This window comes from Polypterus senegalus, chromosome 7, assembly GCF_016835505.1.
Source record: "Polypterus senegalus isolate Bchr_013 chromosome 7, ASM1683550v1, whole genome shotgun sequence".
In the NCBI taxonomy this organism is placed as follows: domain Eukaryota; kingdom Metazoa; phylum Chordata; class Cladistia; order Polypteriformes; family Polypteridae; genus Polypterus; species Polypterus senegalus.
The window spans coordinates 76,611,082-76,626,733 of NC_053160.1; the positions used below are offsets into that span (position 1 = coordinate 76,611,082).

Sequence of the window (15,652 nt, forward strand, 5' to 3'; positions counted from 1 at the left end):
TGGTGTGGTATACTATTGAACTGTATGAGCCTTTAAAACTCGACTTGATGTTATTGTGGATAAATTAGGTGGATGGGATTGGCGAGATTTGTTGGGCTAAATGGCGTATTATCATCAATTTTTTCTAATGTTCTCATTTTGTGTTTTACTGGTGTCATAATGATACAAGAACTTTGTTTTTAAAGCTTTAAAGGAGAGCATTTTACCTCTCTTTTACTTCACAAAAGCAATCAGTTACTGACATACCAGGTTTATTTTTCATTTATATATTTGGTTGAAATCCTGGTGTTATACTGGTTGAAAATGCACTCTCAAAGCTGCAGTCTGAAGTCCCTTCTAAGCATGTGAATCTGCACGTTCTCACCTTGTCTTTGAGGGTTTTACTTTCCATAGACTTGTAGGTTAAGCTGTCAACTGTACATTGGCACAGTGTGAATAAATATAAATGTGGCTGTCTGTGTGAATGTGCTTTGGTGTGGAATGGTACCCCTTTAAAGGCTGGTTCCCATTTTGTGCCTAATGTTCCTGAAATGGCCCCTGCATTTCTGTGACTCTAAAATGGATATGCAGCTTAAAAAATGACTGTTGATCGAAGATATATGCATTGTTCATAAACTGGCCCTCCAATAAAGCATACATGCATATCCACATTTTCAAATAGCTAAATCTAATTTTGGGTTGTAGTGGGTTGACATTTTGACAGCACTGGGCATAAAGCAGGAAACAACCCTAACCAGGGTGTTAAACCAACAGGGCACACCCAAACACACACCCACACTCATTTACACTTTGGCCAGTTTAGAGTTGCTGGCTAGCCTAACTCCCATGTCTGATCTGAGAAGAAAACTGGAGTAGTTGTTGGAAGAAAATCCATGCAAACATGGGACAACATCCAAATTCCACACGGATAATTACATGGGATAACATGCAAATTTCATATGGACATTTTCAGGCCACAAGTGAAAAACCTACAAATTCCACAGAGATAATAACTATGCAAAGAATTTAACCTTGGATGCTAGATCAGCAGTGTTAGCCATTGTGACTCCGCTGCCATGAAGTACTTGGGATTGCATCAGTAATGTATGATGTATCAAATAAATATTCTTTTTTCAAATATAGGTCTGTACCGGAGAAGCAGTGTCCATTTGCTCTTGGGGTCCAGTGGATCTTTATACGGTTATTAGGTAGGAAATGTATTTATGCCTGGGTTAGCTGTTAAATGATACATTGCTAAATCTGGCTGAGCTAATGTTAAAACAACATCCATTATGAGCTAAAATACATCACTATGACAATTTGTTTGAGTTCATGAATTGGAAGAAGACAAACCACAACAATTTTTCCCCCACATACTACTCTCTAAGTCTGAGAGGAAATGCCTCAGACTTTAAAAAGCCCTGGTTCCTAAATCATTCATGAAACTGCTGTGTGGACACATGTCTAACTTCCAGTCGATACCAGACATAAGTGAACTGCATTTTGGCTTAATTAATTAAGTTATTTTTTTAATATGAGGGAATTTTAAAAAGGTATTTGAAAAGAAATTTACAAGCTAGTTGATATTTGTTTGAAATGAATGTGCTTTTCTTGACAATTTTGTTAACAGTAAGTATTTAGACTGTTATAAGCAAATTAAAAATAGATGATTTTTCGATCAGGGTAGTTCATTTATACTAAAAAACAAAGTCTTGTCAGGAACTTTGATCTTTAACATAAAATAATGTAGGGCATCATTTTGTATCACTTATGAGAAATCACTTTGTTAGTACAGACAAAAGAAAAACAAACGACATCAGGTCATCGCAAGCCCCTTAAACTGTTTATTTTTGTATATGATTTTAGCTCATTTTTGATATTATTTTCTGAATTTTAAGATTGAAGGTATTTGACTTACAAATTAGAAAATCACTATACTTTCCGAGTTAGCCCTCTGCTGTATGCATGTTAAGCTGTGTACCAGTTCTACTTATACGTTACTTTCTAGTCAATCATCTCCAGCTCTGGGCTCTGTTTCAGCTCCACTTGTGTTAAGTGCAGTTTCAAGGGCCTCTTTTTTTAGCAAGTGAGCACATTGCTCTTAATAAATAATTAAAAAAGACCCCAATGAATGACCAGAGAAGCTAAACGTTTTACTGTATTTCTTATAGAATAGGAGATTAAACTTGTGAAATAAATAAAAATTGTTTCTTTCACATTTCTGTTTTATTAAAATAATGAATTTCTTTAGCACAGTGTTCTTTCTGCTTACTTTTGAGAACTTTTATTTTCTCTCTTTATTTATAAAATTCTCTCTGTCTCTCTTCTTGTGCCAGTAGGAGCTTTCTTTTTAAATGAAACTCTTTTTACTAAGTTCTATCATATTTACTTCAAACTGGGGGACAGCTCGCTGTGAAGATCATACTATGTATACTGGCAGCAGCAGTAGGGCATAGTGGTTAAGATTTTGAGTTTCAAACCCCGAGGCTGAGGGTTCAAATCCTATTTTTGACACTGAGTGTGACGTCACCTTTTTTTGTTCCAACTGGAAAAAAATCAGAAAACTAAATCAATATCTTTTGGCCTGGTAACCAAAACAGATTTTTTATTTTTTCTGCCCACCTTGGCCAACAAACCTTATCATTGGACCATTTAAAGACTTAAAACAATTCCATATTTAATGACTCTATTTCTCTTAATTATATGTCTACCATATATAAGTGTGCATTATTTATTTTTGTTTACTATTTATGCATTATTATTCTTATATGATGTAGTTTTTCTTTGCATGTAACTGCTTCTTGACATCTTGTAAAGTACTTTGAGCTACATTGTTTGTATCTCAATTGTTGTATATTACCTGGGATAATGGTGTACACCAAAAAAGTAAATGTAAATATAAAATGAATACCACAGCTTCTCTCTCTGCCTCATTGTCAAGATCCTCCCCTTCACACGAGCAGCTTCTGTTCCAGTACACTGGCTCAGAAGTTTGTCCAGGCCAGAGGGACCTGAGATGTCAGTCTGTATGTGATATGCAGTATGGACCTGCAGAGTGAATAGAAACTGCTGTCATAGTGGAGGAGAGGGAGGCAGAGTCTCTCCCAGAAGCTTCTGCACGTCACATTGCTTCCTAAAACAAATACATGAATTGTAAGAAGGTAAACAAGCAGAAACAGAAAAATAATAAAACAAAATATAGTTTTGCACTTATAAAGCAATTGCAGCAGGTCTGACTTTTAAAGAGAAATAAGGAATTAATAGGCTATACACGAACAACTTCTTAAAGTTATCTGTGATCTTTTGATTAAATATTGTTTGCAAACCTTTTATACTAAAAGGTTTTTGAAGTGTGAAATGATTCTAAAACAATACTTGGTCATCATGAATTAGCTTACAAACTGCCAATGCAGCTAATATACTCCATATCAATGCAATATATTTAAAACATTATTAATGTGCATCATTACATTGACTTTCTACCTTCTGATCAGCCAGCGGCTGGACTGAAAACGTGGAAGAAATTACAATGCCACCTAATATGTGTTCTGGTCACTTTCATTTCACCACATCACTCAGAAGAAGTGCATCGTGGCTTCAGTCCTAAATGCACTCCTCTTTAATTTCAACTGGTTTCGTTGAGTACATGATACACTTTTAAGTTGAGAGAACCATTTGTGAAAATGTCGGTTTCACTATGCCAGAGGAACAACAGGATATCAGCAGATTTTTTTACACTAAAGCAAGAATCCAAGAAATTGTTGGTGTAATTGATTTACATATGTATCCACAGCTGCTTTCACATAAAAAAAACAGATCCTGTTTACTTTAATAGATGTGGAAATACTTCTTTTAATTGTCCGATGGAGTGTGACCAACATGTGCTGTCTTAATATAATAGCAAGATGGTCTAGCAGTACACATAATGTTTGAATTTTTACAGGAAGGTTTGTGGCGTTCTCATTGGTTTCCCTGCTTATCCTTTACGATGGTATCTCCTGACACCTGAGCATAATCCTGCAGCTTTATCAAGGCTGCAATATAACAGAAGTCAGAAAATAACAAAAGCCACATTGAATGAACTTTTGGAATTTTCAGCCAACATCTTATTGTCTGTCACTTTATTTGCGTATCAGTCCATCATGGTATGCATTGCACACAGCCATGCAATTGACTGGAAGGATCTAACTCTTCCATCTCCAAAGCATTCTGGGTTGTTCATCAGTTATTATTGGACCACATCCACAGCCAGAGAATAGACAACATTCAGAAGTACAATCATAAAAAAAACATTTTTAACATTCATTTTTTTAAATGTGAAATTGCATTTGCCTACATACTATACATTATTCCCCAATACTTCTCCCATTTACCACAGATATGGAGATCCATTACAATAAAATACATAACAATGATTCATTCAATTTGCAGATGATATACAAGATATGAAAAGGTCACAATATATTTACATAAGAAATTCATTTAGTTCTGTTCTCTTCACTCAGTAGGATATTTTATAATTCAGAGCTAATACAGACTGACAATAATGTTCATCGTTAAAAACAAGACTTTAACTAATTTAATTAATATTACAAATAATAATTAATTTAATTATTAATGTAATTAATACATTTCCATATTAATAAATGTTGTATGACTATTGCATACAATATCAGTCATATGCAGTTTTAGTTCAATATTACTATAATTTTCCATGTGATAGATGCATACATTAAAAACGTAGTGGCAATATTATTTTTTACTATTTGCGGGGACCTTCTGAATCAATCCAAAGTTACTAAAAGTAGAGTACTAAGTTGCTCAAACCATTGGAAGAGCGGGTTTACCTCTAGAGGGCAGCAGCTGTTTGTTTTAGTTGAGGACAGGTTTAATATTGTGCTACTTTCACCATTATGTTCCAACAGTTCCAACTCCTAGCCATATATGTTCTCTGTAACAAGGTTTAAGGTGGAACACAACTTTAGTCAGCACCTTGGTACTCTAACCACTGACTGAACATCTGTTAGTATGCTACTGTCAGGTTGCTGCAATTGTCTCAAGTAAATCTGTTGAGGAGAAAGCTTTTAAACAAATCTCCTTGAGGATCATGCAGGACTTATCAATGCAGTACACGAGACTAAAACTATAAACACTGGTACCTGTTGTCACTACAATCTTAAGTTCTGTTCAGCATTAAAAGGATCAGACATACATTGTGTTTAGAGTAAAGGGCTACACCAAGAGTTCTGTCCATTGTCCTAAAAGAATTACGATGGCTTTCTGCCTGTCCTACCATCTCTCTTTGCCAGGAGAGAGAACCTCAACATCAGCATGGTATAAGCTGTATTGTCTGGCTTCAAACATTCCAGAAGGCATTCAGTAGTTTACTTTCAGGGTGCCAAGAAGTCTGTCTAACCCAGGTGCCATTGGAGGTTTTATTTTTATGGCCTATCTTCTACTTTTGGGCCACTGATCTCACATATTAGCATGCAGAAGATCTTTTCCCTATTTTGTGTCACCTAGATGGTAGTCATGTTTCTGGCAATCCCTTCTTATGTGGTCATTCTCATACAATATACACAATGTTGCATAATGTTGTATTTTTCTTTTAGCATATTAAATGAAAAGGGTGGCAGTATGTACTTGATAGGGTCCAGCCCCACGATACTGAATTATGCATTTTTAAAACTGTTAAGTCACTATATATTATACAACAATATGTCTTTAAATATGACCTTGCACTCTGAATATGTTTTTGTAGAAAAAGTCTATAATTAAAGTAAACACTAACATTGAAAAAGCCTAACTTATATTCTTAATACTACTCTTATTTTTCAGGTTCTATTCCTGGGCCAATCATTTTGGGTGCTGCCATAGATTATTCCTGCATCCTTTGGGTTGAGAAAGCTTGTGGGATGAAAGGGGCCTGCTGGGCCTATGATAACCATCAGATGGCTCTCTCTCTTATGCTGATCTGTGAGTTAAAAGACAGATTTAAAATAACAGATATCTTGTGCTTGGGCTGTATTGGTTCCTGTCAATAGTACTGTAGACATAAAACTCACCCAATGTTTCTGGTTACACATTACTGATGGAGTATCTCCTGGATCTTGAGATATGATGAAATATGTTATTAAATAAATTCAAGAAAGGGATTCACAAAGCAAGAACAGAAAAACTCATAGTTAATAAAAACAAAATCTAAAGTTCCACTGTCTCTGCCTTCCACAGGTTTTGCCCTGACGATTTGATGAAGTGACTATCTCACTTTCTCATGTTCCAGCCACTACGAACTGTCTCGTATACTTGTTGTCTTTTCGTGTTCTCTCTCTGTCTGCATGCTATGGTCTGTTTTAATTTTTTCCTATGTTCTTTTTTACTCTTTTTTATACCCTTTACTTCCTATTTTAGGTTTTCATATCACAGAATTCAATTGTCTTGATTATTTTTACTTTTGATTTTGTTTTGCATGAGCATATTTATTTTCACTTCTTTTCTCAGCTCTATTTTTGTTTATGGTTGCTACTGAATTGCCACTTCAGGACAACCAGAAATGTGTGATGCATGACGTCTATTATGATATTATTCATTTAAATTTTTTTTCTGAACCTTTTTCAAGACTTTATTTTTTCCTTTATAGGGATTTTGGACCGCTGATTCAATTTCGTTTATTGTGTTAGAAGTTGATATAATTGCAAAGTATTCACGTCTTTTCCAATATCATTTTGTTTTTTCATGGGTCCCACTATTTTGAAATATATCCAAGTATAAAAATGTGCAGCATACACTTTCTGAGATTTCAGGTTCCACTAAAGACTATTTTGCATGCATTCCATTGCCTAAGAATTCCCAATTGAGATTCTCTTTCTCAACTATGTTTTGGGCTAGGTGTTTTGGCTTGGTTATTTGATTTTTTTGACTTCGGATTTTTGGTGTTGGTTTGTTTATTTGACTATGTTTTATCTTTTCGTCCCAAATCAAATCTAGATTGTCTCTTTCCATCTCTAGGCAGGACAATATCACTGATACAACAGTATAAAGGTCATCATCTTGCACTTCCTTGTTGTCCAAGATTGTGGATAATCAAATTGTACGCAACCCAATATTTAGTATCCGTTTTACAAATATGTGAAATGTGAAATGAAACTTTGCTGCTTCACTCATCACTACCACCTGGCTGCACTGATTATGCCTTGTTCTTGCTATTGTCTCGTATCATGCTCAAAGTAAAAAAAAATACTTTGCCATATTTCCATGTTGCAAACCTTCCTTTTTAGCCAGCTAAAACCTTTTAAGGTGATTTGCATTACCTTTTGTATGCAATATTATTATCTATTCATATGCAAAAATCTGATTTTTAGTCATTACCGAACATACTTGAAAATGTATTACTGTGGCTTGTGTATTTATACTATTTAGGAACAAACACTTTATTCACTCATGAAACTGAACAGATATGCTGTATATTGCTAATGACCAAAAGTTTAAAATAATATGTTAGCAATATACAATGTGTTTTCTTTAATAGTAAATGACCTATATCTAAAATATTAAAAATCACTGAATACTGATTCAGAATTACTACAAATTACAACTCTGCATTGCCCGCCTTATGAAATTCTGGAGTAGCAGAGATGACTACTTATCAGAAACAATAACATTTTTTCATAAATAATGCATTCCATCCATCCATTCATTAATGATAAATTCACATAAACTATCAAACACAAAGCAGAAATCCAGCCCAGACATAAGATTTTAGCTCATAAAAATGATAAACGAAATTGTATAAGAAAAAACAAATGCTGTATAACTAATCTAAAGCATTATCCACCTTCAAAAAAGCAAGTGACAAGGAACAAAGAAAAAAAGAAAATGTTTAGGCTTAACTTAAGTCTTACTGGAGTCTGTTAAGGAGTGAGGAGTTAATCTCCATATCATAATCCAGTAACCCTAGATTTCTTTGTGTTAAAAAGCACATTTTGCATGCAAGTGTCTATTAGTGTTTGGAAATTTTACAGAAGGCTTTTACACTGTGCACTGATCAAGTAATGTTAATGTCTATCCACCTTAATAAAAAGATAAGTGTCTGTGTGTCCAACGAATTGCTATAGTGCATCACTAACTTTTTAGTCATTTCAATAGATGGTGCATCACAAACATTAACACTGTATTATAAATCCCAAATGACATATAACTGGGACACATACTATACATTGCATGGTGCACTGCAAACGTTAACACTGAGGTCTTCATAGATTACTTAGATTTCAACCAGTCTTAAAAATGGGTAGCACAGCTAGTATAAATATAAAGCAGTAAGATATCCATCTGGAGTCCAAGTCCTTGCCTGTTGTCCATCATCCAAAAGAGGATGGGAATGTCCGATGAACAAACCCAATTGCCTGGCGTAAGATAGTAAAGCACACAGATACATCTCTGCATTACATCATCCGACATCCATAACAGGGCTGGAACGTCCAATGAAGAATGGCAACAAGGCGCACAAAGAAAGAGGGATGTAAGGCATATCTGATGAGCAGAGTTCCATAAATGCATGATATGATCAAAACAGATGGACAAAGCTTTATACCATTAAGCCTGTTATAATAAACAGGCAATCAGCTATGCTAGTTTTCAAATTTTAGCAATTGATTTCCCTAGTTCCTCTTGTGTAAAATTTCAGGGAGCTTTGATGAGAATTTAGATTTTCCAGCTTTAATTTCATCTTAAATATTGTCTGCTATTTAATTTTTTGTTCTTTTTTTTACTGTGAAAAGCTTTTTTAGTTGTGTTAGCTGTGGGTAGTAACTGAAGGAATAAACTCACAAGTACGGACAGCTGAAATGAGGTTCTTAGGAAGGATTTTTGGGCTTACTCTGTGGGACTGGGTGAAGAACTATGCAATATGGGTGAACCTTGGTGTAAGACCACTGTTTCAGCAGATGGATAGGACCCAGTTGAAATGGTTTGGGGGTGTAGTTTGGATGCGCTTGGGTATCTCCCTCAGGAGATGTTCAAGATGTTGAAGGTGTTCAATAACCAGGCCATGCTGGAAGGGGTGGACTGGAAAAGATGAGGTTGTTAGAAGTCACTGAGCATATGGTGACCTCATCAAGATAAGTGGAATGTGAAATGAATAAACCTTGAAAAATAAGAATCCGTGTAGAAAGAAAATCAAAACTCTTAAGTAAAGCTTTTGCTAATAAACTTAAAGTACAACATTAAATTTGATTATAAACATACGGATAATGATTTGATCATTCAGAGACATGTTTTTTTAATCTATGTACAATTTATATTTCTTTATTTGATCTTTTTTAAAGAATATTGCTTACGCCTAAAAATCAAGAACGGCATCTTTATATTGCATTTAACAAATGCAAGCAATGTATACGCCATTTGAAGTAACTATGATGCCCCATTTTATATTCACCAATAGCGCACACGGTTGCTCAAACACACTGCCACCTTGTGGTAACAGTGACTATAACAGTTTTTGATTCAATATAATTAAAAGAATATTTCTTTTTTTATTTAGGTGGGATCTGCAAACTGGCGACTATACTCTTTGATGTATCAGCACTATCTTTATACAGACCTCCTAAAGGAAATGTTACCTAGAATGTAATGCACATAAGTATTTGTAAAGATTGTATTATTTATTGTTATTAAATATACTGTAAATATGTGTGCCCAGAGTAAAGCTCTTCTTTTATAATGGCAAAGCATATATCAATCCAATAAAATCCAATGATTAAATAAATATATGGAAAAGTGTCTGCAGTATGTGTGTTTTACATTTCTTCCTTGCTAGGCCATATCATAAATTATAACATGAAATTGGAAGATACTAGGTACATACTATTATCTGACCCCTAAAGGAATAATTACAATTTTTTGGAGCATAAAATGCACATAATTATTTTAAAAGAATTGTACCAAGAATACCATTCCTGGTATGAACAAAGTCTGACTTCTTCAAGTTATCAATGTATTGATCTGTATTTATTGTACAGTGTATAGCAATGTTAACAACAATTCAAGTTTAAATACATATATAGTGAATTATATAGGGCTTTGCCATAGACAAACAAATACATTTGGGGATTCAATAACCCTCCTCTTTTATTGGTGAGTAGGTAAGAGAGGAAGAGTAAACCAAATTAGCACTTTTTCAATTGCCCTTGGAGGCAGTTGAGAAGTGGCACATGGAGCAAAATGTCATTCTCTGGAGTGCAATGTTTTTAGGGGCTGGCAGAGGACATTGTGGTGACATAGCACTCAGACTTGTTTTGACCCAGAAGGAAACACAGAACATATTTTAACTCTTTCAGGGCTGAATATATTTTTCAAAAAGCAATGGTTTCACTTAGAAGTCAACATAAAATATCTGCTGCTGCATGCTGTGGCTGTCAGTTTGCCAAGAAAGTGCGGCTTGCTTGCTGCCAGGCTGTCTTTGTCACAGTGCATTACAATCTGGTTTCTACCTCTTATCATTGTTAAGTGGCAGTCCTCCCTGGTGAACATTGACAGTACCACGACTAGCTGGGAACTGATCAGCTGAAGCTGGAACCTCACATTTAGGTTTGATTGCTTGTATCAAAAACTTGAGTCCGACAGGTCATAGTCCAGTTCAGAGATAACAGGCCCACGGGGTATTTTGCTTTTCACATTTGCTTTGATTTCTCGCCAGATGTCAGTGCCATTTTTGCTGTTGTGTGCGTCTTGCTACTCTCGAGAGTGCAGGGAATCTCGGCCAAATGAATGAATCTAACTTTCCTTCTAGCAATGAGAGTACAACTAAAACGTAATGGTGGGTTTTGTCACAGTTTACAGCTGATTACCATCGTCAACTCCTCCTTTAGATAAAGGTCAACATCAGCCCTGAAAGAGTTAAAGTCCCTTCTCTGTTATGTTTTTGACACTACATTGCATAGGTGAGTCTATGTCAGGAATTACTGGCTGGGAGGATGGAAGCCAGAAGTTTAGAATAGACAGTGAAGGGATATAAAAACTGATTACCCTCTTTAATGAGGGGCATCTCCAGGAAGAGCTCAAGTTTTACATGAAACCTAAATGGACGTTGCTTTCCACTGAGAAGAACAAACTGCCCATGACGACTTCTTGATGCAATTTTAAGAATACCTGTGGTCAAGGGTGCAGGACAACCAGGAGCCACCAAAGAGATTTGTGACTTGGTGGCAGGTGAGGATACTGGGACTGTGAAGGGGAAAACAAATTAAGTGCCCGCTTAGTAAGATATAGATCATACACATATTTAAGTAAGCCAATAAGAGCCGATCAGCACCTGTTCATTTGGGGTTCAGGGAGTGATGCTATGCCAACCTCTGTCGTGCCATATGTACATAAACACAGAGACACACACTGTGGACAGTACAGGTCAGTCCTTGACTGTCTCTGAATCCCAAAACAACAAAATCAAAGGTTTAAATAAAACAAATATACTATTGCATCTCTTAAATTAGTTAAACAGGTAAGCCAGTTTACCCATTGGAGTGGACAATTGAAACATTTCCATTGACTGAAGCTCAACTGCCATCTGACAAGGAGGAGCTTTGACGCCTCAGTCGGAGACCACTTCTGGAGTCATTGCTGTAATTACATCCACAGCCATGAAAAGCACTTTAGAAGAATTGGGGAAGTACTAAGCATTACTACACCCATAACAGCAGAGGTAAATAATGGCACATAACATTTATTCTGTTACTTGTGTTTTGGTACATTTTTCAAAATAATACACCTTCCTGAGTAGTTTTTGGCAACAGTACTTTTCTATTATGCAAGTAAATGTATAGTACTAGTTGTACCCTGTTAGCCATTATGGATGTAGTGAGAAGTCAAGCAAAATGACACCTTTTATTATCTAACAAAAAAAAATTACAATATGCAATATACAAGGGGTCTCAGTTGCCTGGAAAGCTTGCATATTGTAATCTTTTTAGTTAGCCAATAAAAGGTGTCATTTTGCTTGAATTCTCACTGCAAGTAAATTTACAAATGAATTATACTTGTACTCCTTTACATTTCTATCAGTATCATTACCATTTCAGTTTTTCATATGTAATGTTTTAACTTTCTCAAATCTTTTTTGATGTGAAAAACAACAGCTCCTCCCAGTCAATTGACTTATTTTTTGGATGTTATTGATCATTTTTGGCAAAAGTTTACTCTCATAGTATTGATAGCCAATAATGAATGAAGCCCCATAACTTTCTTAGCTATTATTCTGAGCATTTTATAGACCATAATTGACTTTTAATTAGAAATGACCGACCAGGTGTAACCTTGACCAAACTTTAAGGAAAATGTGCTCTGATATAAGCTACTGCTCTTCTGGAAGAGCCACGTAAGTACACTGTGATGCATGAGTGTCTGTCTTATTCACCTTGAAACAGGAACAGAACGGTTATTTATTGTAGTGGGATCTACCATTCTCCTATACACAGACACAGCAATCAGGCAGGGTCGTGGCCAGGTTAGTGGCCAAGTAATATTGTTCCCAGCATTTATAATGTTCCTTGCATCACTTATTGACAGCGGCTCTTATAGTGTGACTGCAGTCATCTTGGATTTGCTTTCGTGGTGAGCCGCTGCAGTGCTGGGAGACTGCGGTTGCCCCGGTGACAGATAAACTGTCTTCCACAGACATGGCAATTTCTTTGGGAAGCTCTTTGGCGTGTTGTCCTGTTGGAGGGAGCCCCAAACAGTCTAGAAACCTTACAACACTAATTAACCCTTTTCACACTTGCAGATTGGTTTCTTCTGGGAAAATTTGCATACAGGCAAGTCCTCTCCCAGTTATTCAAATAAATGGAGGAAACTCAAAACAGAGCTCCTGTAAGGTACATCTGTCACAGTGAAGAAAATGGATCCAAAAAATCAAAATAGATGAGGGACCAAACTTTGTTATATGTAATATGATGTCGCAGAAAGAATGTTTGCAGCTGACACTTAATATCTAATCTGAGTTCATAAAGTTTATGCGCTGCCTTACGACTGATATCCTGCCAAGCCTTTTTAATGTGTGAGGGTCTACATTGATGGAAAACAGCACACTGGGTGCCTTCTCCATGGAACCTGCTCCTGGTCAGTATACAACTTAACTTAACTGCAATGTAATTCATTTTTTCCCTCTGACTAACAATATGAACTGTAAGTTTAAAATGACATTTAATACTAGTATTTCATGGCAAGAACTTTATAACTTACAAGTTGTGAAAACCAGGGTATGTACAGCTAGCTGCCTTAACCCGACAGAAACAGGCAGAGACACAAGTGCAGCACACAATACACTTTTAATAAGAGTTGGGGAGCGCTTTTTCCTCACTCCCCAGAGGACAGCATAGTACAAAGCACTAAAGTCTCTCTCTCTCTCTCTCTCTCTCTCTCTCTCTCTCTCTCTCTCTCTCTCTCTCTCTCTCCTTCTGTCTGTCCGTCTGTCCGTCTCCACTCCATCTCTGGCAAGCTTTGTCTTACTCCTCCCTACTGTGGCTCCTCGAATGGAGTGAGGCAGCTCCTTTTAAGCAGCTCCTGGGAGTGCTCCAGGTGGATCATCAGCGTTATCTGGAATCACTCCCAGGTGTGGCCCCCACAGAACTCCAACTCCCAGCATGCACTCCGGAAATCCGGAATGCCCTGTGGATACTCTCTCCCCTGGTACTTCCATCCAGCTGGAGTCCCAGCCAGGTAATGTCCATGGAAACCAGTCAAAAAGTATAAAAATAACTTTAGAAACATTAGAAAGATAAATGCTTGCTAGGCAAACATAGTTCAAATAAGGTTAATTTATATGGTTACAAATAATTTACCTTTGTTTATTAAATGTCAAAATATGTCAGTCGAAATAGACTAGCTAATGTTAAATGTAAAAAACAGGTTAGTTGAATCTTTTAGTATACTGGCATAAGAAAATTAAATATACATTGGTAATTGCAATTTAATTCCTCCTTGAAAAAAAATAATTATAGGATGAATTCAATTTTGAGGCTCTTACTGTGCAGTCCTCATCAATAATACTTATTACAAGAATGACATCGATTTTTCAAAGTAAAGGGAGAGAAATTGGATGAATAAAAATTATACATTTCTGGATATTAACAAGAAGTAAGTTTATCTGTTGATATGTTCCAGTCGATGACTTAAATTACTTGTTATTGTTATTAGTACTAGCAGTGGAATCTGGCAATTAAATCACCTAGACTGATGAGTAAAAAAATATCTCTGAAATGCTAAGTATGCTGTTCAGAATGCTGTTCTTTTACTGTTTTGGGAGAGCTGTATGGACTATACTGTATAATAAGATCTGTGTGTCCATTCCCACCGAGCAATCTGGTCAGTTTGGCTTTTATGTAATTGGTCATTTTGGCTTTGCTGACACAATAGAGAGACATAATAGGAGGAGCAAAGGCGTAGAAGGCAGGCTGAGAAAACTACCTTTAAAAACAGCAAGAATAAAACCAGACAGAAGTCGAGGAAAGTACCCTGAAAAAAATGTCAGGGTCTGAGAAGCAGGCTTTACAGGAATGCGCTCAAGCAAAAGAGTGTCGGTGAAGAGGGGTATAGACACAAGCAAACACAGAGGAAAGGTGCTGAAAGTACATGTAAGGCGTATTTTTAAATTATTCTGTTACCTGTCAAAGTATTACCTATTCATGTTTTAAAGACAGCACTTGACAGTTTCTATAATCTCAGATGCACAACTTTGAGTTTTTAACTGTACACTGGTGAACCTTTTAAAAATATTTAGGTAAATTGTTTTAAACAATACTAAAATTGTTTTTTTATTCTATCAATGCTGATAAGACATCTAGAATCCAGAGCCCATTACCCTTTATGTAGTGGTTTATGATATCAAGATTTAGAGTTTTGTGTAATCACAACATCATTTCTCTCCAGAAAGTATACAAACTGGAGAGGATCTAAGTAGATACCTGTTAGCCAAACATAAGACTTAACCATCTTCACCTATATTTCAAGACAGATTAATGCTATTGTAATTGTAGATGCAATGGCAGAAGGATTGTAAAGAGTCCCACAGAGACAGGATTGGTAATAGTTCTGGCAAGATCTCTCTGATCTATAAGCGACAAGGGCATGGGAAAGGCACTATAAAAATAAAATGCATTACTATTATTTATTTTATCATTCCACCTTCGAAGTTCCTGCTACAACTACCATCTGTTTTGGGCCTTATAGATTTAAATAGCACAATCCCATTCAGTATTTGTACAAACTACTTAGAAATTGTAACTGAAGTGTTGAATGGATAAGTGTATGAAGGAAACTGAGCTGTTTTCTTTTTTAGTTAAAAACCTCACAGCCTATATTGTGTCAGAAATGTGCCTCTCCTTTTTACCCTATCACTGCTATAAATCTGGTATGTTGCCATCCATTTCATGTTTGAAATGGTTTTTAATTTTTTTTTTTTTGTTCTTATTTATAATGTTTGTTTTTTTGATGATGACATTATTCCTGGCCATCTTTAAGAACTTTATGGGGGCCATCATTATATGCTTGTCTTTCACAGCCGCAGTCACACTGTTTATAGGTACGTTGTCTGTTGTTAGTCACTTCAAGTGTTGCATCATGTTCTGCCTGTTTACAGCTCCACAGCTTTCTGCATATTTTTTGCATTGCTTATTAAATTAAT

The 15,652-nt window shown here is 36.0% G+C and overlaps 1 protein-coding gene across 1 annotated transcript in view; it reads left to right on the plus strand.

The window, feature by feature from the left end:
• Positions 1-9,714, plus strand: part of LOC120532664 (solute carrier organic anion transporter family member 4C1-like) — a 98,226-nt gene extending 88,512 nt beyond the window's left edge. The window contains exons 11-13 of the mRNA XM_039758915.1: positions 1,123-1,187; positions 5,818-5,955; positions 9,521-9,714. Coding sequence (XP_039614849.1) covers positions 1,123-1,187; positions 5,818-5,955; positions 9,521-9,603 — 286 coding nt within the window. The 3' untranslated portion in view covers positions 9,604-9,714. The remainder of the gene's footprint in view (positions 1-1,122; positions 1,188-5,817; positions 5,956-9,520) is intronic.
• Positions 9,715-15,652: the final 5,938 nt, after the last annotated feature.